Below are 27,999 nucleotides of genomic sequence, written 5' to 3'. Positions count from 1 at the left end.
GGTATAGTGTAAAGACACTGGAGTAGGTGGATGAACGTTTGGCTAAAAACGTGACTCCAGCAAGAAACTTCCTACTGCAATAATTTAGGGAGAGTTTTTTGCATATCACGCAAAGAGTGCATCACAATTACGTGGTTCTACGAGTCATCATTAACAAGAACTTTTCACCGCAAAACTCTGTATACTCATTAAAGTTGCACGTGTTAGCGCGCGGCTCGCGGACTAAAAACAAAGTTTTGGAGAGAGCAATAGTGCAAGCCCGCCATTTGTGCTACTATGGCACATAGAGCCCTCATCATTCCCGAGCATAAAAATGCCGGATGGTATCGGGAAAACGAAAGAGACTTCAAAACGCTCGCCTTTGTCGAAAACCTTTCTCACGCGTAAGGTATATCAAACTTTGCCGTTTTATCGCAGCGTCGGGGAATCACCAAACAAAGGGACACGTATGAAAATGTATTTAACCCCTCCCCCCGTCACCCCACCTATGCATTCTAATTCTGAGGCAGGCACTCTGAGAAGGTTCAAAAGGGTGTTCGATATAGACCCTCAACGCGATCGCCGCTGTATGATGCTATGACGTGAAATAAATGAGAAGCGCACCAAATATCCATCAACGTGATTACACAAGCAGGCAGGGCGGCTGCGGCATTTCGTCATTAGTTTCCACGTGACGGCACAACGGAATGCTCAGAGGCCTCACCACCGCACCTCCCGCCACCAAGCGACTGGACCGTGAACTACATATCATGTCACTCCGATGTCATGAAAGCGGGGATGACGTGCTTTTGCTTGACACTCTTGGAAGCCGCAAAATTGTAAATGGAGTGCAAATACACGGCTGTTCGCATACGTGGAATCCGAGATGTGATGCTAAAAAGTGTGTCCGGAGAATTTTGGTGCCAAACGAAGAAGGAATAATGCAACTGGTTGAGTCTTTATGCCCGCATCAAATAAAACAAGTTTGGACTCGAGGCGTCAGAGGGCAGGACTGCGTTCTTTCGTCAAAGGAAACAAAAGCGGGAACACATGCGCCACAGAGCACTCCAGTAATGGTGGAAAGAGATGTCATTTTACGAGGAGTGGAGCTTATTATGAGTGTAGAGGTACTTACTACTCTTTGCTGTGAGTTCGGAAGGATGAAAATGATTGATTAATCATAGACATTCGGGTTCGCTGAAACTTTGGGTCTGGACAAGCCACATCATGTACACTAGCATACCTCCACAAACTCCTCTCGGTGATTTTCAAGCCGGCTATGCCATTATTTTGAGGCCCTTGTGCTTCATGAAGCCATTTCTGTTCGACATCATGATTTGAGTATCTCCGCTCGCACATTATCTAGTTGCGCAGTAGACATTGCTCTAGATAACAGGACCACCTGGTACTTTGTGAGAGAAATACCGCCAAAGTCATTTGGCGAGGCGTGAGACTTGTTTTGGGAGCGTTCCTTTGACGCAAAGAGAAAAGCTTCCTTGTATGACGAATGTTGACAAGTGTGAGATATGGAAAATTTTCCCCCCAAAATGCTCTCCAAGTGGGTGCTCTTAGTTTAATAACTCCGGATTACCTCGCGCATTCCATTCTCAAAGGATGGAATGCAAACGAATTTTTGGAATATCCGGTCCTCCAACGTGATTGCGAGGTTTGAATTATTCCTTTTCATGTGATCCTGTTGGATATCATCCTATAATAGGTGCTCCTGTATTCCCATAAACCCTTCATTATTTGCGGGCAAAATCAATTTATATGTAGGTCTAGTTTTCTAAAACAAATTTTTGCACTCGCAGATATGATTTAAATTATGGGAAAAAATGTTTTTGGGTAGTGGCTGATGAGATATTCGCACCGATTCATGATCACAGAGAATTCATTAGAAAGCTTGCCCCTACTAAGCATGGGAGTGAAATACAGTGGCATAACCACGGAAGGGGGTTTCCCGGGACAACCCATCCTGAGCCTTTTCAAGAGACGCGAAAAACGAGTAATATGGCCTCAATGAATACAAAAATACTTTATTTTAATAAGTACTCGTACGAAAGTACTGATTTTGAGTTCTAAAAATCACGTTTTCAACACAAGTATATAAAAAAAATCCCCCCACATCGATATTCTGGCTACGCTACTGGTGAAATATTTTAATTTTCATTGTTATGTTTAATATGCCTCATTGAAATTATTTTATTTACGCTGAAAGAGTACAGCGCCGTTGCATTCAGAACCTATTGCTGGTCTGCATGCTAATTTACGAGGGTATGACGTCAAACGGAGAAGGAAAACATCAGCATATTATATACTCAATCGTGAATTTATAAAACTTTTCCAATCTTCTCAATACCGCCTGATTTATTTTATATTCACGTTACATGTCCATTCATTTGGTTCCTATCAGAAGCTAATAGAATATGCACTCTGCATATGGTTGGAATTTCAATCAACTAATCCCGACGGTACCCTCCTCCTTTGTACAATATCCTCCCTGGAAATTCGTTGTATCGAGGAAAAAATGGAAGCTAAAGAGTTGATAAAGGTGAAAATTTAGCATTTCCTGGTCGTAAATTGAGATTTTCCTGTTGCGCATTATTTTGGCTTCACCGTTAGCCTGAGAATAAGAGTCGTCGGAAATGAAGAATTTTTTTGTCCAACGCCCACGTCAGCTGTCGTCGTCATTGTTCTCTCAATCATTTCGAAAATTTCGGACACGGTTTTCCATTTGACTTTCGGACGCGCGTATCTATTCGCCGTGAAAAATAATTGCCGTAATTTTTTATGCTTTTTTTGCGGCATAGTTTTCGGGGAGCGGCCCACCCGAACAAAAGTCTGGAGTGAGGGTTGATCTTTACTTTGGTAAATTGAAGCTACCGGTTGGGAGAGCTTTTGCAACTCAGCTATTTAAATTGCTGAGCGAATGATTCAGCGACGTAAATAACACTATGTAATGTCGCCATTATTCTTCGAAACCCTTTCATTTGTCCTTTCATTGCCGCGGAAATTGTGCGGTCGATGTTTCCAATCAGCAGTCCAAAACGCGGATGGACTTTTGGTTAGAGTCATTCGAAAGACATGGGACCAAAGAGACTACCTTTTATTCAATTTACTCAAGGGACACCGATTTCAAGAGATAAAATTTATATTAATCGGTGAATGGAACTATCCCACTATTGTACCCATAAAATCTTTCTATTTATTCAAAAGAATCTTAAATTGTGTATTTCTTTTATCCTAAACACTTAAATGAAGTTATTCAAATCACAAATAAAAATAAAGCGAATAGTATTAGAAATTTTTTATGGTGCCTCCTACCTATAAAAATTAGGGTTAAACATTAAAAATATGAGAATAAAATTAAGTCAACCATTTGCTTAACTGTGCCAGCTGCTTGAAGGAAATTATCCTATTACAATAGGAAAAGTAAGGCTACAATACGGAAGAAAATGAAGAGAATTTTTGGGCTAGAATTTAGATTTAAAAGTTACGAAGAAATCTACAATCTAAGAAATCTAAATCTGTGAAGAAGTTTTGAGACTGTTAAAACAAAAAAATTTTTGTGGAGAGCTTGGAGTGCCCCATTGTTTGGTACGGAAACTTAAGCTTCTGCTGATGGATAATGAGTACAGGATACAGGTGTCTCGTGGTTTGTTATGGTTTATATGGTTTGGGAGGAAATTTTATCTTTATTTATTTTAGATATATGAGGAGAAATATAAAATAAGAGTGCGTACTCTTATTAACAGTATGCTCAGGAAACTAATAGATGCCATAAGTAGAAAAAGAATGAGTAGAGCTTGTGATTAAAAAAGGTTTGGTTAGAGTAAGTACAATACTTAGCGGATGATAAGTAAGCTTCCAAAAATAAGATGCAGATAAGGCTTCTTGGATGGGGTGACGATTGGCATGAGATTGCTTGATAAGACATGTATATGGATACCTTCCGCTCGACTGGTCCCTTTTGTGACGTATTGGTCGCTTAAAACATACGCTATCATCATGTGGTTTTTACGTTACACAAAGTAGTCTATAAGCAACGGGTGACTTCATCTTAAATCTGAAAATTCTTTCTCAGTATTTTCTTAGATGCAAATTTATCGTGTTTGAGAAATTAGAAAATACTGACAAAGGTCTACTAGATGTGCTCTGAATATCGCATAAGCTATTGCTGGTTTTTCAAGCTAATTTACAGGGTTGGTGTGACGTCAAATAAAAGGGAATAAAAAGCGTAGTATACGTACTCGCTCATTTATTAAACTTTTCCAATCTTCTCAATTCCGCCTCATTTATTTTTATTTGCGTTTCATGTCCATTCATTTCGTCCCTATTAAAAGCTATCAGATAATTGTAGACCAAAATCATTGCGTTAGTTTGAAAGGAGTCATTTTTCTCCAAAAAAAAAGGTACGAATGATTGAGAGGGACTATAAGGTCCTCTTAAGACGATTTTTTGGTAAGGCAATAGTTTTTAGTGTGACATTGATGACACATGTAGGGCAGAAAAGATGATAGAGTTCGAGTCAATGAAAATCGAATCTAACAGGTCACTCAATCGCCGACTGCTTCAACCCCGAAGCTGGCTTTCATCGGCGAGGGTAGAGGTCAACCCAGACTTCTTCACTGGGTTGTGAATATCACACTTTCATGGTAGAGGTGTCAGTTCCTTTTCCTAAGACACCTCCGCCAGCATAGAATTTTGCTGAGGGCGCCCAATGACTTCTCCCGAGATTCGAACCCGAGACCATAGGCTCCACCCTCATAACTACTGAGCTCCTAATCCAGCCGACCTTAATTGATCTTAAGGGTTTGGAGTGAAATCCTCTGCTTTTTTACGCTCCGGGAAAGATAATAGTCGCGGCTGATATTTTGGTTAATTTGCGATTTGTTTGGCAAATATGTCTCATAATTCTATCCAAGGTAGGGCTTGAATCATAACGAAGGATACACAGTTAAATTTGCTGTCATTCTGAGGATAATGAGAAAGCAAGTTAAGATGAAATTCATCACCTTTATGACGTTAACGGAGTTACCAAGTTAAACACCCATATGAGGCAAGTTCCAACCTAGACATAATACCGAGAAATATGAACCTTTTCAATCTTTATTTATCTAAAATATCACTACTGAGTGCAATCTTTCTCTTGAAGCAAATGGCAGATAATGCAAAAATATTGTACATAAGTTAAAGTAATCTGCTGGTTAGGTTGGGTTATTAGTGCAGCCATATTATCTCTATTTCCTTTATAGCCTTTCAATGAGTGAGGAGTCTCATATCATCCAACATCCTCATCGCCCTCAGTATGACAGCATACTTAGTTGTTGAAACGTCGCGTTGTGATGCGACGGGGAGTTTTGACATGACGGTATTGAGTCAGCTCTTTCCCCTGGAGAGTTCCGTGAAATGTTTCATGAACGCTATTTACGAGGTAAGCCCAAAGTCATTTCATGGCTGATAGCATATGCAAATTGAATAAAGAGAGATTTTTTTTCTTCGCAAATTTTTCCATCGTGAAACTTCATTTCTTCAATCCCGGTACGTTTTAAAGATGTTCATTTTTTAAATTCAGTCTTCCAAATCTTCGCTAAATTTAGTCTCAAATTTCCCTAAGAGTTTGTTAATTTCAAATTTTTGTTCTGCGATAGAGCATTTTTTAAATTCACAAACGCTCTATCATAATTCATCCCAAATAAATCATTTTCAATTCCATTTTTACATGTTTTCTATTCAGAGCATATTATAAGTTATTTTTAGTGCTTACTTTGCTATATGATATTTTTTCTCTAGAATTCAAACGATGATATTTCCTCATTCATCTGGGTATGGACTTATCTTAGATGATTTTTCCACATCCTTATTTTAGCATTTCATTCATAATTTGCACTTAATGCTCTTGAGCATCATCCAAAATAGTTTTTTTCTTCTTTTCAGGCACCTTTTAATATCGCTGAGCGTCAAAATGTTATCACTTGGTCTCATTCGTGTTCTTTATCATGCTATAAATTGCAATGATCATGATTCTCTTACGAAAATATCCCGAGAATAATTGACCCAAATATTAATATTTTCTTCAGGCTTTTCATGGACTTTCCTGTTCCGAAATTTAGAAGCGTTTTTTATTGCAAAAAATGTCCAACGAGTGCACAATGTAGTTCATTCAGGTCATGCTAAGATTCGTACGGACGAATACCAACTGCAATTTCTGCGCTAGAACTGGCGGTCGTGTTTGGCAGCAGAATTTAATTAGAACACTCGTGCGTATTTACGGTTCACTAAGAGAGATGAGATCGTTAGAGGCAGAATTGATATTGCATTAAATTTCAGAGATGAATGAAACATGATGGTAAAACGTAGGTAAATAACCCAGTTTATGCCATGAAATGATACTACTTTCTGAATTTCATGAATCAAGAACCTCACATTTAGATTTATTCTTGAGAAGTGCTTATTAAGGTATATTTCATTTCAAGCAAAAGTGGACTGTAATGAAAAAAATGGTGTACGCTCATTATGAACTGGGGAAACGTGTTGATGCAGCTGTTGGCTCGCAGGTCTTCCATTGATTTCCGGTGCATCTATGTGATGAAGAGGTTATTATCATCATTATTTTTATTATTTTCACAAGTAAATCCGATGTCATTCATTTCCCTCACAGCTATGAAATGGCATTAAGTTTATGATATTTATTTCAACTTGTAAATATAAAAACTTAAGGATTGAGCGGTCAATTCAGAAGATTTCAAAGAGACAACCATAGGGTATTTTAATACTGAAAAGGTATTGAATCGCATTTCAACTTACTTTGAAGAAGGAAGTCCATGAAGGGAGGGATAACTGCCTGAATACTTCTTTAATACTCCAAGGAAACCTACGTTAAAAATAACTACTGAAAGTCAGTGATATTCAGGGAATGGGGTAGTTTCCTTCAACAAAGAAAACGAAAGGCATTGATTGCGATTAGTTACCCACCATTAGTGTATTCATAATATACAAATTATTTCGTTTTAGAAATACCGGTTCAGACGAATGGCAATGGTCAATTTTAACCGCATTTGAAAAAGGCCAGTTTGGCGCTCATGCGATGCCACTCCACGTGTCGTCACAGGGAACTAGTTTCTATACGAGTAGATAGGAGTTTTACATCGTCTGAGATTAGCAATGTATGCATGAGGCACAGAGCTCAGGGAAACATATCTTAATAATCACCTATTAAAACTGCCTATGGTCGGAAAGTTTCCTTCGTTTGATAAGGGTATTAATAATCCTTATTTAAGTCAAGCGCTACCTGCTAGCAGGGTACTCTGCTACCTGCTAGCAGCCTGCATCTCAGCGTCGCACACATCCTCGCCCTAAGGTCACTTCACTTTGCGACAGCGGGAACCAGAATGACGTCACACGGGATTTTCCCATCATTCATACTTAGCCGTCGCGCGCTTGAAATTTTTCACTTTTCATTTAATCGCGAAAAATAGATACCTTCATTTAAAAATCTAAGAGCATGAAATACGAGTAATAATCTTTCAATTAAGGTAATAAAAAAATAATAGTAAACCACCCTATTCATCGTGTCTAAATTAAACAGGAAAATAGAAAATTATCAGGAACAATCTTTTTTTTAATAATTCAAACGCTGATTTTCCTCATCCCCTCGGTATTTTTTTATTATTCACCTCATTCAGAGTGTGCTCTGTAACAGTAAAAATCAATTTTAAATGGCAATATTACTATATTTTTGATGATATTACTTTAATATACATAATCAAATTTTGACAGTCTGCAAAATAATAGTGTAAAAGTATACTCTTGTTAACTGTCTGGAAAGATGTGAAATTACCCTAAAAGGACTTCAAAAGCTAGGGAATTATAATTTAGCCCCTGGATGAATTAGCCCTGTGACAAGCAGCGCGAATAAGAACAGGTGGGTGGTAGCTTTGAAGGTGCGTATATTAGGAGGTGGTCTCAGCTCAATCGGCCGTGCGGGCGTAATGTCACCGAGTTTCGAACGTAGATGTGTGCCAGGGAATTAGAAGCAGGAACCGGGTCGTGCTATCACCTTTAAACTCTGGAGAGTTACCAAATAAAATGTAGTTAGCCATCACATTACCATATATATCCTTTCGGAATGACCCTGTTTTTCAATCGCGTCATAAGATTGGCGAATTAAGCAGTGTTATCGTATTTTACATCCCACACTTTCTTCCGTAAAATATCTTAATTGTCATGCTATATGAAATTCAAAACTCATAAAGGAATAATCTACCATAAAATATGGGTAAACAAATTTATTCCCATGGTCAATTATTTCCAGCTTTAACATGTTAAGTGCAAACCACGATCTAAGGTAAAGTGATCTTGGAAGTGATCTTGGAAGGGACAAAGCAGGACACATAGCGTACTTAAGCATTTTCGCGCGCAAAATTTTTGGGGCAGGTATTTAAATTTTAAACATTGCCCTTTAAAATGGTCAGGTGATTTAACTATAGGAGACTTTCAAACATCCACTTTATTGTGTTGTTTACGGTTAACTACATGTAGAAATTACAAAAAAGACACTAACGTCATAAATGTCGGATACCAGTGTTTCCCCCTCCATATTCTTTCGATTCAGTATCAGGATAGAGACAGTAAGATAGCTCACTAGTACCATTAGTGGCATAATTATTTATTATTTATCGTTGTTTTTTTGTCTGGGCAACAAATTTCTAAAAGGACGCAAAATAAAAGTTTCAGTATACCACACAGATGCAAGCCAAAAACTAGGACATTTGCCTGTCCCGGGGAACATCGCGGGGACACCGGGACAAGCGTTCTGAAAACGGGACTGTCCCGGGTAAACTGGGACGTATGGTCACTTTATCTAAGGGTCATTACAACTTCAAGGAGCTGCGGAACTTCGTGACAACACTCTTTTCCTTCACCATTTCCAGCTGAGAACACCTCTTCTTTTAGTCCCCTTCGTAGCGTTTCAGGTGGTGGGAGGAAGTAGCCACCCTGGAAGCCAATATCCTTGATTTTTGAAATTGAGGCGCGGGAGTCAGACACATCTTCGTTGTTCGCGAGGTTGAGCCGAGGAATTAGGTCAGTGGCCATGGGAGTGGATGTGCGGAGAGGAGAGAAAAACTATCAGGAAGGAGGTTACCCTGCAGAAAAAAGTTATATCTTTCATGTGGTCCGCTGCAGAAAGTTTTCTGAGAATCTTGGCATCGTTGAACGCTATATGTGACAAGAAATCGTAATAAAATGGTGAAAACTCGCCCAAATCGTCCACCTTAGGATACGGCTACATGCTACTATTATGAGGAAAACCCGGACTCCTTTTTTTCGTGAAATTGCCACAAATATTTTGTTGAAGTTTTCAATAACTTAATCCACTTATTAGTTTATATGTGAGGTCGGTCGATATAATCCCACGGACGAAATGAGGCGGATGAGAAACGGTAATTCAGTATGGACGTCTACTCTCCGAAAAGAACATGCGAGGGTCATAAAAATAAATCGCGATTCGCATTGTATAGATTATTTTAACCTTCCTTCATCCAAAAATATACTTACCCTGAAGATTCATCCCTTCCATCAAGGTCACTCATAGAAATTTCACAAACATTAGATTCTGACCTCGTTACCACTCAGTTTTGCTTATGGCTAATGGTCATTCTGAAGAAGCAAGATTATGTATCACCAAAACATTACACTTGATTTCTCAAGACAACCATAGGGAAACATATAATATTTCACAAAATAAATATTTAAATAGTTTTTAAATATATTCACAATCGAAAGCAGAAATGTTTCTGGGCGGAAATGAGTTGAATTATTATAATATTGATAAACCCTACTAAATTCTAAAATGGCTAAAATATTGAGGAAAATTTTAGTATGCGTTGTAAAAAGTAATTAGCCATAGGATTTTCAGTCTGATATACAGTAATAACATACCATCCATTTAATGTTCTTTTCACAAACTCAACCACACGTATTTCGATTGGCTTGCAATCAACATCAGGTGCCAATGTATTTCAATTCCAGACTTATATCATAATTAGTGGAAATTACTTTTGGAAGACATATAAATCTGTCTAAATTGTAAAAATATGTTGTTGATGATTATCGTAAGACAATTGGAACACGTGTTGTAGACTTCGCGAAATTAAAATTAAGAGGGATGTACGATAGCTTTGTGTATCATATAATATGCTGTTCCACGAGATCTCTTCGGAAAAAGTTCACCGAATTTCTTTGGAAGTGTACATAAGCTACAACCGGGATTTGAAGCTCAGACCTTTTTCTCAACTGCCCAATGCTCTCCCCGCATAGGCTGCCACGCTTCCAGTTTTCAAACGTTTAAAGATTATTTCGGCTAAAGGGCCCCGTCATCTTGGAGATGTAAATTCTCATGCATTTTATTCTTCACGTTTGTGAATAGTGTTACGCGTCACTTCATCCTCCGGTGGTAAAGAAGCGAAATAGTTGAGACCCGGGGAACGTAGAAACATGTGTGATGAGATGACAGCCCGGTAAGAATTTTCATGACTGACGAATTTTTAATAGATTAACCATTCATATTTATCCTTAGTTTCTCTTTGTTCGTGTATGTCAAATTGTCGCCACTAAGCCATTTGTATTTATTTAAAGTCTTAAAAATGTTTTATACCACAAGTGGCAATATGCCGAGCGTATCTGATAAATGTTAATATAATTTTAGGAAAGAGTCAAATACTGTAACAAACAGACCAAGAGTAACTTTATATACAAGGATGCTTTCTCTACATGGAGTCATATATAGTCTGAAATAAATAAATTGAAGTCTCAAAAATATTAAAACTTCCCAAAAACTGGAATTTTCTCAAGAAAAAATTGAACATTTATTTTTTTGATATTTCATCGTAAAAATACTAATGTAACAGTCGTAGCGTTTATTTTTTTGGCATACTTTTTGTAATTTTTTGATGGTACACTTCTGGTCTTATGACCTTGGAAATCACCAAAAGCTTCTTCTCCTTCGCTGTCACCAGTTTGTGAAACAAATTTTTTAGAATATAAAAATCATTATTATTGTTTTTTTTTATATCAAGGATGAAATTTTCCAGGAAAAAAATCATTTGCCTAAGCGATGCTTTGAACCCAAAACTCCCATTTTCCGATCAGGTATGCTGCCATTCACACCACCAAGCCATATGCTGCATATATACGAGAAGGTATCTTACTTTAAACAGTTAAATTTAAGTAATTTTTTATTTATTTATTTATTTCCATTACCCCATAAATAGCTCATTTACGGCCTTTACAATGTGGAATTAACCATTTACAATGAAGGACATTCACACACGCCCATGCCCTGGATAAGGGTAACTTACTCAGGCGGGACTCGAAACCGCGACCTTAGGTTTGGCAGGCGAGGAATTTAACCCGCCGCCACCGAGGCCGGCAAGTTTTGAATTTCAGACTAGGCTGCAAATAAGGTGTCAGATGGGTTCCTCATTAGAAGATCAATTTCATGACCTAAAAATTTCAATACTGCTATTCATGGAGTTAAAACTCCATGAAATTGAGACATCGTGCTCTTGGAAATAAAGAAAATTCGCCGCGTAATGGCCTCGCAGAATAAGTCGAACGTCAAAAATATCTCATTTTCGTCGATCGGAAAATTCTGGGGTTTTAGGGAATAAAGCCAACCTCTTTGGAGTCCGTAGAGTTTCAACTTTTTTGCCACAGTCTCCGTCCTGACCTACCGCCTCACGTCAAAGAAATGGGCTCCATCCCTTTTCTCCTCGCTCCATTCTACGCCAAGGTACGGGCTGTGCCTCAAGCGATAACTCATCGATTGGAATCCGGTGGTTAGGATTTACTTACATGTGTTTGTCAGCGCGCCCGGGAGATTCATTGCCTGCGGCGAGTAGAAGCCAATTTCGGCCCCCGTGCTTATGGGATCGCCTTGCTTCGGGAAGGACGCCTGGTTATATTGAAAAGGACCCCTCCGAGAGACTATCGCACCTGATCCGGAGTTGTGCCATAGGCTATGATTGCGTGACCAATTCAGATGAAGCGGGTCCGTGTATGGTACGAGGGGTATTATTTGAATCCGGCGATAGTTGTTTCCATACTAGTCAATCCTTCGTCTCGTTTCTAGCAACTTTACTTGATGCAACTTGGTCTATTTAGTCTCAGACATTGTTTATTCATATTCATTATTGGAACTTTCTACTGAGGGTAGTTTTTCAACCTTTACCGCGTAATCTAAAGACCTTCATGAGAAGGTTAATTAATATTGAAGGGTGTTTTTCATTTTTAAGTTAACTGTGTTTTGGGTAAAGTTTATATTGTATTATTTGTTTATTTGTTTATGTGTACCCCGTACATTTGTATTTTTTTCATTGCAACGTCATGTGTTAACATGGATTAGCCAATATATTTTACCACCTTACCGAATATTCGACTTGTAACTTGATCTATAATAATGATAATAATATTGATTATAATAACTTTGTATTTCCAGTGTGATTTGTTCCTCACTACTCCTATTTTGACTAATCTAAGGCATTACTATCAAAGTACAGGTATAATTTATATTGGTAATAAAAACAGTGTTTCATTGAAATTTTATTTCATTATTCAACTACAAATTTCATGTCGAATCAATTGGGAATTGTATTTGCAATCAATATCAATTATAATAGTACCTGCTGATACTATGGATCAGCAAAATCAGTTCTTCCAAGAAATAAATAACGGTGGAAATGCAAAATACATACTATGAATACATTAAATTTCCACAAAGTGAAGGCTGTACTCATAGTATATGATTACTTCTTTAGTTTTTTGAGTATACTATCAGTTGAAGTAGAGTTTCATGGATCGTTTTACAAAATATCCAGTCCTGTATCCTCTCCCAAACGGGTAATTTCTTTCAATATCATGGTAAGGCCTACTCACTTTCATCCTATCAACAATTTCTATTCTTTTCCTCTCCCTTCCCCGCTATCCTAACATTCTTCCTTCTAACACAGTTTTCAGCATTCCCTCCCCGCTAAGTACTCGCTCCATCGACACTCTGTCTCCTCCTGAAAGTTTCCTTTTCTCACCAGCCATGTCTAGTATTACGTCGCTGATTTACCTCTCCGTCCACTTTTCCTTGTCCATTTTCCTCCACACCAATATCTCGAACGCCTCCGAACTTTTCTAGTCCTCATTCTTCCGAGTCCGCAACGTAAAGCGCTAAAGCCAACAAGAGTTTCAAGCCTTTTCCACTCTTAAAAAACGATCGTCTCGTTAGCTTTTTTCTTTTCACGAACGCCTCTTTTGCTAACGCAATTTTCTTCCCTATGTCATTCCTACTGTGCCTTTTTTCCTCTAATATAATCCTCAAACAGTATTTCATAAAAAAACAGCTGAAAATTTAATCAAATTATCGTTTTCAGAAAAGTTTTGAAATCGTTCTTGGACATTGAATGATAGATATTGATACTTCCCTTCTGGTTCCCATAATTAGAGGAAAGTCGAGAAGCTCATTTTACGATCATCGCAGGTCGACTTATTTAAGATGGCATGAATGAGGCATTACTTTTTCGACTATTTTTTTCTTCATCGTCATCATCGTAATCAGTGTAAAATTATACGATTATTTTGACGATTTTATACATTCCAGTTTCCCCACGATAGTTTCTTTCATGTTTTCGTATTTCCAGAGAATATTTTCTCTCGTATTTAGCCTCGGTCTTTTTTCTTCACATATGTTTCATTTTTGATCTTTACTTCTCTTGTCGATTTAAATTAATATACAACACAAAAAATACTTCTAATTTTACAGTCCGACAAATGATGAATGAAAGTGAATAGAAATCTAGCCAGTTTTACGGGTAAATGGAAACAAATTTTCTTCCCTGTTTTAATTAATGAAGTGAACGGAAGTAAATAGAGCAAATATGACAATATTAATTATCCTACTTGATTTAAAATGCATATCTCATTTAAGGATCATTCATTCTTTCCAATCAATTAGGTTCTAGCATTTTGTTTTAAAGACATTAGAAAATTTTTCCTGCAGCTTGAAATTATAATAATCGATAACTTTGTCGGATATTAAAGACCTAAGCTGAGGTATTTCTGTTGCTGTCAATCTATAAACTTTAGTCAGAAGATCATATTTTGAAAATCAATGGAAATGACGAGTGATTCGATGCTTAAACGAACCTCCTCAAGCATTTTTGTCTTCATTATGAAATGTGTATAATTACGTGAAAGTATGGTGTACTCGTGGATAATTTAAGACGACGAAGTTTGTTGAGAAGATTTTTTTTCTCGCTGTCCCGAGCAAGGGAATTACGGAAGCCCCTGTTTCTGGCTAATCAGCTTTTTTGAAGGAAACTAAGAGATTAATCCCGGAGGGAAAAATAGCGTATCACACCTAGGAAAGCGGTGTATTTGAGGTGGAATGAAATTTTTTTCTCGGTCGTCGAAAACTCACGTGAAGCGCTGTAATCGATTACGCCGCGATGGACTCATTTCCTGATTACGGGAAACTTGTAAACTGTAGTGTTTCATCGGAGAGGATATTTTTTTCATTGATTTGAAAGAATCGAGGAGATTTAAAAATATAATTGGTGAAACTCGAAGCTACCTACACTAAAGCCAGTAATTGCTTTCGTGTAGGTAGCTTTGCATTAATAAAATGTTGGAAACTATGGCTTCCACGTGTAGAGTTTGGCACGTATTTTGAAGAAAGACAGCGAAAAAAGAACAATTATATTGGTGGATAACTCATAAATTCACAGTGTTTTTAGTTGTAATTTAATCATTTTTAATTTAAAGAAACATTGAAGTTACAATTGACTCGTGAAATCACAGTTTTTTATCTTGTGATTGAATCATTTTTAAATTGAAGAAAAAATTGGAGTTATTAATCATTTTTGCAATTTTTATACTTGATTATAGGGACTTAGGCAGAGATCAAGATCAAACATTCTGAAGTGCTAAGTGGCTGAATGAAGTCCCTCGTGGCAAATACTCAATCCTTGTGGAAAGAATTACGGCTACCTATAAGAAATAGTTATGGCCAATACATGACAAGAAATGTTAAAATGCATTAAGAAACTCGCTACCTCCAGCTCAGATAGTATGCTTATCACGCATGATTGGTTTACTCTTGAGTTAACTTACCTCCAATTTAAACCACTATCGACTTGATACACTGAGCGAAATGTTCACGGGAGTGATCTGTTTGTTCCGAGTCCAGAACTGTTGGAACACATGTTGCAATTTATTTTAAATTTTCAGCATATATTTCATTGATTGATTTTTTTCCTTCCTTAAGATTTATTTGCTCGGATATCAAATAAAACACATCAACTATTTAAATCTCTATTTAATAGTCACGTTTTTATTTTCCTAAGGATAAAGCCTTAATAAATAAAAATATAAGTGCCTCTCTCTGAAGTACTCTAAATAATTCAAGGAATCATTCGGCAATTAACTGCCTTACCTTAATAAATAAATAAAAACCTTAATTAATAAGAATATAAATGCCTCTCTCTCTGAAGTAAATAATTCAAGGAATCATTCGGCAATAAACTGCAGACCGTATTCTTCTGACAGCCTGTTCACTGTTTTATCGTGAATGTAATCAGTGGTATATTATTATTCCAGACCCATAGTAGCAGATTTCGTTATAATTTAAAGTGAAGCTTTTATGCTCGAACGAGTGGATTAGATTTGCCACTAAGCCAAGCCCTTTTTTTATAGCTTCCAGGCTGCATAAGTCGCGAACTTGGTATCAATCATTGTCTCATTATTATTCACTCACAATCAGTATGGATGGAAAAAATAATTGTCAGTCCAAAAATGATCGATTGGTAGACGTTTGCGTTTCTTGTCGGATTGCTGGGCCGACCGATTCGGAAGAAAAAGTTGAACTTCGTTTCAATATTCCTCACATCAGTTTTAAGTGGAACACTTTGAGTGGATGAGTAAAGTTTTTGCGAAGTTATCATGCATTTTCCTCGAGGATAACGACCTTCAAGATATCCTTCTTATTCCTGTGTTTTCTTTCATTTTAACATCAGCATTTTATTTCATTATATTTAATTTATCCAAATGGTGTCATTTGTTTCGTTTACGGGCTTTGTTAATGTTTCATTATCGATAATTACTTTATTTATTTGTTGAGGATGACATTTTTACCGTCATCATTAATATTGTAATGATTTTTATCATAATTTTTCTTTGTTCTCTTGATTATTTTTTTATTATTTCTTTATTTTGTTCTCCCTCAGGTCCCTTATGGAGATGACGAAGACTATGATGTGAGTATAACACTTTTTTAAACTAACCAATGCACGTACTAATTTCGACGTGTGGTGCACATGTTACTGCTAACGTTCTAACACGATGCCAGTATTACTTATACTACATATATACATATATTTTGGTATCTAGTTTGATTCTTAATTTTGAAGTAATTCAAGGAAATGGGTTGGAAGGATCTTTGAAAAAAGAAAATTTCATTTTGAAATACTTCAATGGCAATAACTTCTTGTGCCTGGCGAACTACATTCATAATTTTATGCACATTGTCAGTTTCACTCAAGGTGTCAGTACTTCGCACTGTCCTAGATAAATTCAATAACGTATTTGGCTCGATATCGTTCTCAAAAATTTCATGGACGTTATGATTTCAGTGAATTTCATGGATGGTGGTGCATGTTGGTGGTGGTGCCCACATAAACTCCTATAGCGTCAACGATTCATGAAGAGGAGGAGGCAACTTATGCGTTATTTTTTTTTCGGCATTAAGAGAGAATGACTGAATAGAAAGATTGTTTGTCGTCGTAACTTACCTTTCCTTTTCATCTACCGAATTATTTTCATAAATTGGTCTATATTATCTGAGTGAACGATCCCTTTTATTTATTAATATCCCATCATAGTTGTCTTTATCAGTTTTTTATGAATGTATCGCTCCATTTTTCTCCATTCTTCAACTCGCCTCCACGATTCTTATGTCATGATATATTCTGTTCCTGTATGACCCGTGTTGATAAGTCCATCATATTCGCTTAAGTAACTGTATTACGGTCCATTAACGATTTGGCCGTCGAACTTTGTACTTTCGTGTGGATTTGTTGATGTATCGAGCCTGTAAAATTCCGTTCAACGGCAGTTTATCAAAATAGCAAACCCACTGAAACATCCATCCCACACGCGATGAATTAATTCGGCGTGCTGCGGAATTAGACGCTGAATAAATAGTCGTGGATTATCGGAGCTATTTGTTCGCAATATTTCTCTCACTATTTATCAGCAGTTAATTGAATTTGCTTATCTCCCTCGCTCTCTTTCTCTGAATAATCGCATTCTGTTTGTTGTTTCGTCTGTTTGATTCTACTTTCATTACGGACCACTTCACGTTTTCTTCTAATAATTGTGGATAGCATTAACTCTAGTTCGTTTTGTGTGCAGAATATCTTTAAATAAGTGGCGTCTGTAATGTTTTCAGCTCAGTGCGTGTATTTTAAATAACTCTGCAAAAACCTTGCAAGACTTACAATAGAAGAATGGAATAACACATCTATATACGGCATTTGCTTCAATCTCTCCAAAAATCGAAGACCTGAGACGTATTTAACTATCCATAAAAGCTTTATCGTTGCTCATCCCTTACACATGTTTCAAAGAAATCAATTGGGCGTTAATAATGCCAAAAAACTTTTTGAAAATGGTATAGTATGGTTTTGTTATATTGCTGATAATATATTCTATTACTTTTAAATTGACAAATCTTACTCTATACTTGACCCTGCACCAGCTCATGGGTACTCAACTTAATATTACACACGAGCGCTTTCAAGGGAAATAATCTTCTTCTTTAAGCTTTAAACAAATTGCATAACAAGCATCAAAGTTATAACGTTTGATTTTTTTCATCAAATAAAATTGCGTATGTCATGTAACTCTCTCTTTGCTCAAGTTTTCTTCGCAAAGGTATAAAAAGTACCTTAGTTCATTGGAAGGACTTTATATAGAAATTATTTTTTCTACTAATTTTACATGTTTGGGTCCAATTTTTTCCAGGAAAAATCGTAATGATTTTTTCACAGCTATAATATATAAATATTTTTTCGAGTATAGAAGTGTTCCATACTCGTGTAAATCTTTCTCTAACGAGAACAAGAAAAAAAAAACTATTACGTTTTTACCTGAAAAAAATTGTACCCGAACTTGTAAAAATAGTAGAAAAAATAATTTCTATATAAATTTCTTCGACTGAAGTAAATGGAGCATATTTCTCTATGGAAGCGAGGCTTGGGCGTTGAAAGTAGCAGAGAAGACAGGAGTGGAAGCATTCGAAATGTGGTGCTACCGAAGAATGATGAAGATAAAATGGATGGACCGAGTAAGTGATGAGGAAGTGCAAAGGAGGTTAGTAGAAAAGACAAGTCTTCTAAAAACCTCAAGAAGAAGACTTAGTTGGCCACATTATGAGACATCCTCATGAGGTGGCCTCGTGAAAACAATAGTAGAAGGAGAGGCGGAAGAGAAAAAGGGTCTTCTTCCCATCCGCGACGAGTTGCATAGGACAGTTTATAAAGGATGTAAAAACAAAGAAATACGTCACTATGGAAAGACTAGCGCATAGGAGAGCGGAATGGAGAGCTGCGTCAAACCAATCTTAGGTTTGTTGACTAATGATGGTGATAGAACTGTTAACATATGAAGAAATTTGAATAGTGTGCCACAGAGGGTACAATGTGTCATAAACTTTCGTCACATGTTTGTATGCGAACTATCATCATCCTGACTTGAATAAACCGCAACGAAAACGTTGGACACGAGCAGAGTACGTCCCGATGTTTCCTTTGGCTTCCACAGGTGGAGTTAGTGTTGCATTCCTCTCGCCTATGCAACTAGATGACTGCCCTCCCCCTCCCTCAGGTGATATGCCCACTTCCTGGCGTTTCCTCCTGTGAGTTTTCGGGCCAACGAAGTTCCTGACTCTGTTTAGATCCATTATACCATCTACTGAGCTCCTGCGCAGGATTTCAAATGAGTAGGTCTCCTCTCAGTGCTGTCATTCAAGACCTGCACTTTCAAAATTTGGGTACCTTGGGCGTTGTTGATACTTCAAACTTTTCCATTGTCCCACTGAATCTCGTCTTGTACCATTTCAGCGGTGTCTCGCGTGCTTTTTGGGACCTAATAGTGCGATATGCTCTAAAAAAAATTGGATGTGGGTATATGGTCGTTAAAACACCAAGCGTTTCAAATATATTTTGCATACTCCTATTCGGCAGCTAATAAGCAAAGAATCTTTGACTTTAATTATTTATAACGTCTTCTACCGCTAAGGAAACTTACTTAATTTTCTGCTATGATTCAATGGGTTATGTCATCTTTTTTTAGGGTCGCATATGGAAAAGCCAATGACATGCATCATAGTTGTGTCAATACAAATATTGAACCTTTTTGTAATGATGGCCTCTTGTATGTAGGTCTAATCACAATGCCTCCACCGCGATCGTTTTTCTGTGGTTTGCCCATATGATGATTTCTTTTGTGTTGGAGACTAAAGTCAGCGCTAACCTCAGTTAGAAAGCTGGCTATGGTCCGCTGACAAAGGTTGGAGAATTAAGACGGTTAGGGTCGTGATAGAAAAGATATTTTTTGATAATTGTTATTAAACGATCACTTCATATATTCGGTATTTCAATCAGTAATTTTGCAAGAACCAATCCTTTGTGTTACCATCCACCAGAGTAAATCCGTGTTGGTTAGAAAAGGAAAATCTATACTTTGTTTAATACATACCTTCCGCTTCAAATTCAGATTTCATTGAATCGTCGCTCGCACTATGAAGGATGTTCATCGCAGTATTGAACAGTTACAAAGTACTCGAATTAGATCGAGGAAAAATTAAAGAGATAGTTACAGGGAATACCAAATAAAAAGCATGTCAATTCAAGAAGCGTTTGGGAAAGAGGATACAATGGTAAACATCTCAGTTGGTGTCAGGAAGAATAAATTTGTGACTGTTTTAAACTTCCATTATGAAATTTTTTCCGACTTCCAATTGCAAAAGGTTCAATATTTACACTAGGTCAACAGTGCTATGATATACGTGATTGATTCTTCCATATGCAGCCTTGAAAAAGGTGACACAATTATAGCAAAACATTAAGTACGTTTTCTTGGCGTTGGAAAACGTCGTAAATAATTTAAATTCGAGAGTTATTTGACTTTTTAGTCACCGAATATGTATGCGCATAATTTATTTGGAACACGAATTGCTTTAACAAGTCATTTTTCTTTCTAATCAAATCTTTTTACCTTCCTTGATCAATGACGAGAGATAAAAAATGAAAAAATTGGAGAATTGAGTTTCACTTCTTTTCTAGGGATGGTGAATTTATTTAGAATTCTTTCTTTAATTTACTCCGGTGTCTCGCGGTATTTTTTATGAATCAGGTAAATAAAAAATATAATCAGTGAATAAATCGACGAAAAATAAAATACTTTCGTGGATCAATCAACGCGGTGTCTTCATTTCTTTTAGAGTTTCTCAGTTATCACTTTTTAATGATCGCGTGATGGTCGCTCTGTTTTTTTATGTACCTAGATTTTAAATATCTTGATGGGCGAAAGGTATGTTCTTTTTTCAAATGATACGTGGGTGGAGATCTTTTGGGAGTCATTTCCATCGGATTAGCCTTGGAGTCAAATGAGAGGGAATTTAGCCACTGAATCTATATACGCCTACGTAAGGGCAATTGTCAGGCGGGGCATCAATCATTTCCCAGTGCTGAATGAGAGACCTGTCATTATGTAGTCTCTCCAACTGAAGGAACAGTCGATAACAGAAAATTTCCCGGGATGATGCAGTGAATCTGTTTAAGCTATATTTTCATATTTATTTTAACTGTCAGAGACAGTCTAATTGAGAGGCCTCTCTAATGCTTGATGAATTTGGCAGTTCGTTTTTTCAATAATTAGTTGTTGATATAAGATGTTAGAATGGGTAGAATTGAATATACTTGTTGCTGAGGTTTGAACTGTCATTTATCATGCTCTTGCTTGCTGTATGACGTCTTTTGATTACTTGAAATTATTTAGCCAACTTGATTTTCCAAATTTCTTTAATATATTCTATATATACTTACACATATGCATTTTTATTCCTTCGTGACTCTGTGAACTCGCCTCTTAATCGTTGAATTTTTTTTCTAGTTTTAAAATTACTGTGTTTCGTATAATTGTGTTAACTCCTGTAAGTGTTAATTTACTTCCCATGAAACTACTATCCTTTAGTTATAGTTTGTAGTTTACATATTTAGTTTAGAGTTTGTTGTTTTGCGTTAAATTTAACCTCCTCGGTCCTGGCATATTTTGAAAACAATACATCGAGGTTTGAATTTTTTCACCGCTTGACAAAGTTAAATGTCATTATAGCAACTAGTTATGTGAATACGGAAAGGTGACATCATCATAAAGAAGCAAAGAAGCAGGATTCACAGACATCGCTAATTAACCAGAAATATGTGGATACGTCCCAGGACTGAAGAGGTTAGGCGGTGAAAAGGGAATATTTTCCTATTCAAGCCTTACAACAGTACGATTTATGTGTTCCAGAATTCATGAACTGTTTGCGATATACATTTGGAAAGAAGAAACTCACCAGAAAATTATGAATTTAATATCCGATTCATGCTCTCTAATATCCTACAATTTTAGATAAATGATTGAGGGGGCATTAAGTTAGCGGTGAATTTGCGTATTTATAAGCTTAAAGATAATAGTTTTTGTTTTTATTCCGGTGATATGCAGTCATAAGCTTCGCTTATTTCGTGATCATTATATTTCGCCGTTCTCTTTTTAATCGCCTTAAGCGAAAATATTTAGCTCCCATTTTTCCTGAGATTTCTGCTCCCCAAATCTTTTTTACTATCAATATTCTCACTTGAATAGATATAAAAGCAACTGTGGTAAAAAATAATCCTTGAAATTCGATAACATGTGTAAGAGATAAAATAATAAGAAACAGTAATAATGTTTTTTCATGCGTTACCGAGAAGTTCATTCTTTTAATTGTATTCAAATGTTTATCAAAAAGCTACCATATATTTTCATTTTAAGATGCAAATTATTGTTTTCCTATGGAAAGATAATTATTATTCCCAGGAAAAGCAGGTCCATCATAAAGCTTTCAATGCTTACTTAGCTATGAAACATGCCGGAAGGCGAAGATAATTAATTATTCATACATAGGGATGCGTCCGCCTTCGAGAAAAAGAACTAGTTTTTTTTTCATTTTTTCGCCAGATTTCCCAATGTTTTTTTAATGAAGAAAATACAGCTATTTGCATTTTTTACTGATATTCAACTACAATCAATATACAGCCAAGCAAAATGCAATTACCTAACTACCTACAAACTTACTCTGTAAAGAATTCTGACTTGTTTTCCATTTCTTTTTTTATTTGTTAGCTCAGTGTTGGGAAATGTGTTTTTTGCATGAGAATTGATTTTTTATCGGGTTATGGTTATGATACCAAAATTTTGATCATCGATCAAAATTTCGGCTTGTAATAACATTCAGATTTGTTGGTGAATACATGTATTTTAATCGAAGTAAACACTTTTTCCGCCCGTTTCGAACAATGCCTCTATTTCCATTGTATTGATATATTTTTGCTTCAGTTACAGCATTGAAGTGATATAAAGTCATAAAGTCATCACGGTGCCTGCGTACAATTTCATTTCATGTATCTTTTTAGCTGAAAGTTAAGTTTTATCAATATTATAACCTCGCTATTAATTTTGAAACCCCCGGTATATTGATGCTTTGTTCTATAAATACTCCTTAATACCATTTAAATTTCTAGGATGCGAACAGAAGTGTTTTCAGTTACAAGATTTTTAAATGGGATCTGAGGTTTCCGTAGCGTGTCTCCACATTGGTGACGGCTTTCGGGCGATCGTCAGCCATCCTTCTCTGAAATTGGTCGTCTTAAATGGGATCTTGCATGTCGTAGGTCGGCTCTGATTGGTCGGGGACTCAGGATACAGAGTAAGTCGTGCTGGCGTCTTCAGGTTAGAAGTGTCGGTTCATTGAAATAGACCGTCATATGTCGGAGCTTTCGTGTCGTAGGTCGGCTCTAATTGGTTGGTAACTCACGATACAGTGTTAGTTAAATTACTAGATTTGTTATAATACCTGGGGGCGCCCTGATTGGTCGTGAACTTGGGATACAGAGTTACTTAAATCAAAAGATTTATATCACTGGGGGCGCCCTGTACTTGTTGACCACGTTATTTTTCTGGTAAGAAAATTTGTTAAGACCAAACATATTGTAACCGTGATGTGGCAAATATTCATTCCCCAGGAACCCCTGTGACATACTGGGAGCACTTTTGGAACTTTCATGCTGACCCCTCCCCAGCGAAATAGTCCCTTTCGTCCTCTTATGAAATCCTGGCCCAAGGATGTTAAAATTGTCCCTGACCATCCCTTCCTGGGAAACCTTAAAAAAAATAAACCGAAGTACAGCTTAGGGAGGTTAAAAAAATTCTTCCTTCTACCCTCCGCCTCCCCTACCACCAAAGGCGTCCCTATTGAACTCTTGACCCTAGACCCTTTAGAGCCCCTCTGGGTCTTTTGTGTCCGAAACTCCCGCGGTCTCCTTTCAAACTCCCAAATCTCGGTTCCTCGTGTGCGCTATTTACATTTTCCGTTTTGGTTGCCAAGTGAACAAGAGATGAGGAGGAACTCAGAATGGGTGAGTTAGTTAAAAAGTCACGTAAGACGGACAGATCTCGTTACCTACGACTTAGCAAAGCGTTAGAGTCGGATTTATGACAAGCGGAGCCGTTCTGACATCGTGTGACTCTTTAGACTGCTGCAAACGTCCCGGCATGAATTTTTCTCCTGACTTTATTTCCTCCTTCAGGTATCAAGACGAGTTTTTACTGCAACTCCACGGGACTCTTGACCGTGAAGAGTTGTAATATATATCGCCATGTTTTATTTTGTGTCACATGTGAAAATAGGACATTTTTCTATTCTGAATGCATTTCAACTGCTCAGAGAACCCTTTTCTTATCTCATAAGGTTATCGCAATGGCTTAGGCGAGCGTGAATACCCGAAACATTCGTTATGAAAAATGGTCTCTAATTTTGGGGTAACGTTTTCTTCTGCAAAACCTTTCGACTTCTCATAAAATGGCCGAGTATTGATCACGTCACTGGTTCTTTTGAAACGTGATTTTCAATTGGAATGAAACCGTGATAAAATATCTTACCTTAGTAAAGGAGTGGTATAGAAACTTGATTATCCTCGGCTGTTCTGTCTGAACTTCAAAACCTTGTCTTTTGGAGTATTTCAAGGAAACAGAATCATATATAAATAATTATTTCTTACCGACAATAATTGCACAGATACTGTTAATTTCTTATGATGTGCTTTTACTTAAATGGGGTTACTAACTTCGTGGAGTGAACAAACTAGATCAAGAAATGTTTCAGGAATTTAATATGAATTGTGTGCGATTTGCATTGTATGCTTGTGTCTGCCATAATTCGATTGTGCGACTGATTTTGGTCTTTGCTAGATATTTATTTCAAATAGCCAGTTTTCACATGATTTGAAATACGGCATTAGCGTGGCAAATCCTACAGTGCCTTAATTTATCGACATTTCTAAAATTATTTATTAGACTTATTGCAATAGTTGCACTGATGAAGTAACTCATTTTTAATGATACATTTTCCTGTCATGAACTAGGCTATCGCGAAACACTTACGAAAAATGTAGCTGAAATAAAGTCTTATCTCAGCATCTTACTTTGTGAAAAGGGTTTCTCATGGAACCAATCATTATCATGCGATGAATAGTGGCCAGAACTCTGCGAATTGTGCGAAATTTGGCTAGTTCGTTATGACAGGTCAAGTACCCACGTAATGTAACATGAAGCTCACTATCTTTAAAGATGTGTGTCAAAATACTTTCCTCAGAATCTTCACCGGCAAAAACGCATGTCCTGTAGACGTATCTCTCCCACTGATAAGTACGATAGCAAAAGTTTTTACCTGATCGCAAATCGAGTATAACTTTCGATATAGCTCCTTTATTTATCGCATGAAAAATGGAAGTTCAATAAACGCTGAGTTGCAAAGCAAGAGATTTATTTCACATCTGTTCTCAAAGGAAGGATGTCGCTGTAAAATTCAGCGATGCTAGAGTCAAAGGCGAGAATTCTATCTTTTCCTGCGTTTGATATTCCTCGAAAAGCAATATCACATTTCAATATGGAAGGCGCTATCTCTCTAGTATGCATGCGTGGACGATGTGGAAATTTACCAGTTCAGAGATTGCCCATAGTTCAATATTCATGTCCGCTGTCGAAAATGAATCACTTTTTAATTTTAATATGATATCTATATATCGGCAGACTCATAAAATTATATTATATTGCCAACGTACATTAAAATATATTTTAATCTATTTATTTTACATCGTGTGGCCGGTTTGATCACCTCATAAATAACATTTCTGATGGCCATGTGGCAGAACTGTGGTTGAAAGATATCGAAACAAATAGCTGAAGGTATATCTTTCAAAATTCTCATTTCCGAGACTAATAGCCCTGTCAAAGTGAATAAATTCGAGAAGTACTGAGTTCATTTTATGTACGTAACAAATCGAAGAATTTATATTTCCAGCAGCACACAATTTTTGTCATTATTCACCTTTTCCCAGTTTTCTCATAATAACTCCCTTTTAAAAAAAGGTGAATATTTTATCTTTTATTTTAATTTACTAATTTTGATTTCTTTTATCTGCTGTTATTTTTTGTTTAAATTGCTTCTGCAATATGAATTTGTTTTCTTTGCTTTTTCCGGAAAATTCTTAATAATATACGCTGACTCTTTAACCATTGGTTTCAATACAATGAAATGATAATGGGAACTGATATCTTTTTCAAAATTGATTTTCAGAAATGATTATAAGAGCGAGGTAGTTTCGGAGTTTGAATAAAATGATTCCACTGCAAAATGATTCGATGCACTAACTGTTGTAAGTTACCTATACTTATCAGGAACCAATTTTTAAACGGTGTGTTTCACGATTCTCATTATGATTATGAGGCGGGGAGATGATCATCTATATATTTCCATTTATTACTCAACCCCATAAAAAGATTTCAGGAGGTTTTTCATTCCTTGTCAAATATGATATTTCCATTTTTAGAGTATTCTTCTCTTTATCACATCTATTTGGGCTATATAATCTCTTCATAATCTTTATTTGTAATTCTCTGCAGTTTCCTGATCATTGTGAGATAAGGTTCACATAGGAACTCCATAACTTGCACCGGGTCTCATTAAATGTTTTTTGGTAATTTTACGTTAAAATTGATTAGAAGATGCCTATGTGATACGATTTACCCTGACAATTTCCTTAACTATTTGGTTTACGTCATTAGATGAGCACACTGTTTCCTTTATTTATATTTTCTTCATTTTATAACTAATTTTCACTAACACCAACACTTTCTTTCAACCGCGCATGCTGCCTCAACAGGCCTCTGCCGGGAGGTGTAAAGTCATCTGTTGCTCACCTGCAAAGAATAGAAAGAAGAAGGAAAAAATAGCTGCGCGTATAACCATTTGATGAATCAACCACAACCCTGTGCTGCACCGTAGTTCTTCCCATATCTTTCACATCCTTTCGTTTGGCCGACTGATTGTGCAGCATCCAGTTACAGGATCATAGCACTGAAATCCTAAGATTGGTATACTGTAGCCCTTAATGGCGTAACTAGGAATATGCTTTGGGGGGATGGGAGGGCCTGGGGTGGCAACCCCCTGGAAAATCTTTGAAAAATAACACTCCTGGAATTACGTTTCACATCATTTTGGCACTAAAATTTTAACTTTAAGCAGATGCAATTATTATGTGTCAAAACTGTATATGACAATAGTTTTAAATATTTTTTTATTTATCTGAGGCTTTGGGGGATGTATCCCCTCATCCACCGCCATAGTTACGCCACTTGCTAGCCCTCGATTTCTCCCTATCCCAAACTAGTTCTTTTAACTCCCTGAGGTTCTTCATCCCCGTATCCTTCTTCATCTGTCCTAGGTACTTGTCCTTCAGTCTTCTTCTGAGAACCATTCCATCAATTTTTCTTCAATCATGTTTCCCACGTGGCTGCTGTGCCTCATAACGTTGCTAATCTTAGTTTTTCTTTGTTGTATTCATAGTGTTTTATTTTCTCCTATTATTCTAAGTACCTCCTCGTTTCTCACCATATCCATACTTTCATCTTAAACATCCTACTCCAGTACCAGGTATCGAAGGCCTCTATTTTTTTGCAATCACTTTTTCCGGAGGAAACATGCTTCTGAACCATGGAGTGTCACTGCCAACACGAATATTGTCACGTACTTTTCCTTGATGTCCAGTCTTTAAGCTCTTTAAGAATAGTATCGGCCTCTTCACCAAGAATGCAGCCTTAGATTGGGCTATTAAGCGAGAGGGTCAAAGGAATTATTCCTTTCGGCAGAGATTAAAGGGTTCCAGTTTTAAACTAACGGGCAGGATTTCTTATCCTCATTGCGTTCACGACGGATATGACAATAGAGAATAATCCAGTCGGCCAATGTATATGCCGTCATCCACCGTGCATTTTGAAAGGGTTGACAGAAGCCGCCACTCGCAACGCTGGAAATACAGGGATTTGAATTTCACGCGTAAGTAAACTCTTATTACCGCTTTTGACCGAAATTCGGATTCGATATATAATCAATCGATTTTTTAAACTATTCTGTGGTATTTCTGGACAATAAAAATACTGTGTTGCAAAAATTGGGAAAATTTTGATTGCTCTGCTGATAAATAATGCTTTTGCGGGACGGACTCGGGCCTCTTTAATGTGTCTCCTTGGTTTCCGCATCCAAACGGCCGCACGAATCGTCTCCCGCTTTTCCCGCATGGTGCGACATCTGTTAGTCGACTGCATAACTAG

The 27,999-nt window shown here is 36.9% G+C and overlaps 1 protein-coding gene across 8 annotated transcripts in view; it reads left to right on the top strand.

Moving 5' to 3' along the window:
• The window catches only part of LOC124163250 (collagen alpha-2(IX) chain), a 1,172,095-nt gene that overhangs the window by 1,097,828 nt on the left and 46,268 nt on the right, over window positions 1-27,999 (top strand). For 6 of the 8 annotated variants that reach the window (XM_046540014.1, XM_046540017.1, XM_046540012.1 and 3 more), the window contains exon 7: window positions 16,251-16,280. The exons of the other annotated variants lie outside the window; for them this stretch is intronic. In XM_046540014.1, coding sequence (XP_046395970.1) covers window positions 16,251-16,280 — 30 coding nt within the window. The remainder of the gene's footprint in view (window positions 1-16,250; window positions 16,281-27,999) is intronic. 8 annotated transcript variants of the gene reach the window in all.

This window comes from Ischnura elegans, chromosome 8 (assembly GCF_921293095.1).
Source record: "Ischnura elegans chromosome 8, ioIscEleg1.1, whole genome shotgun sequence".
Taxonomy (NCBI): domain Eukaryota; kingdom Metazoa; phylum Arthropoda; class Insecta; order Odonata; family Coenagrionidae; genus Ischnura; species Ischnura elegans.
The sequence above is the reverse complement of the archived record's forward strand: the minus strand, read 5'-3'. Positions and strand labels throughout refer to the sequence as shown.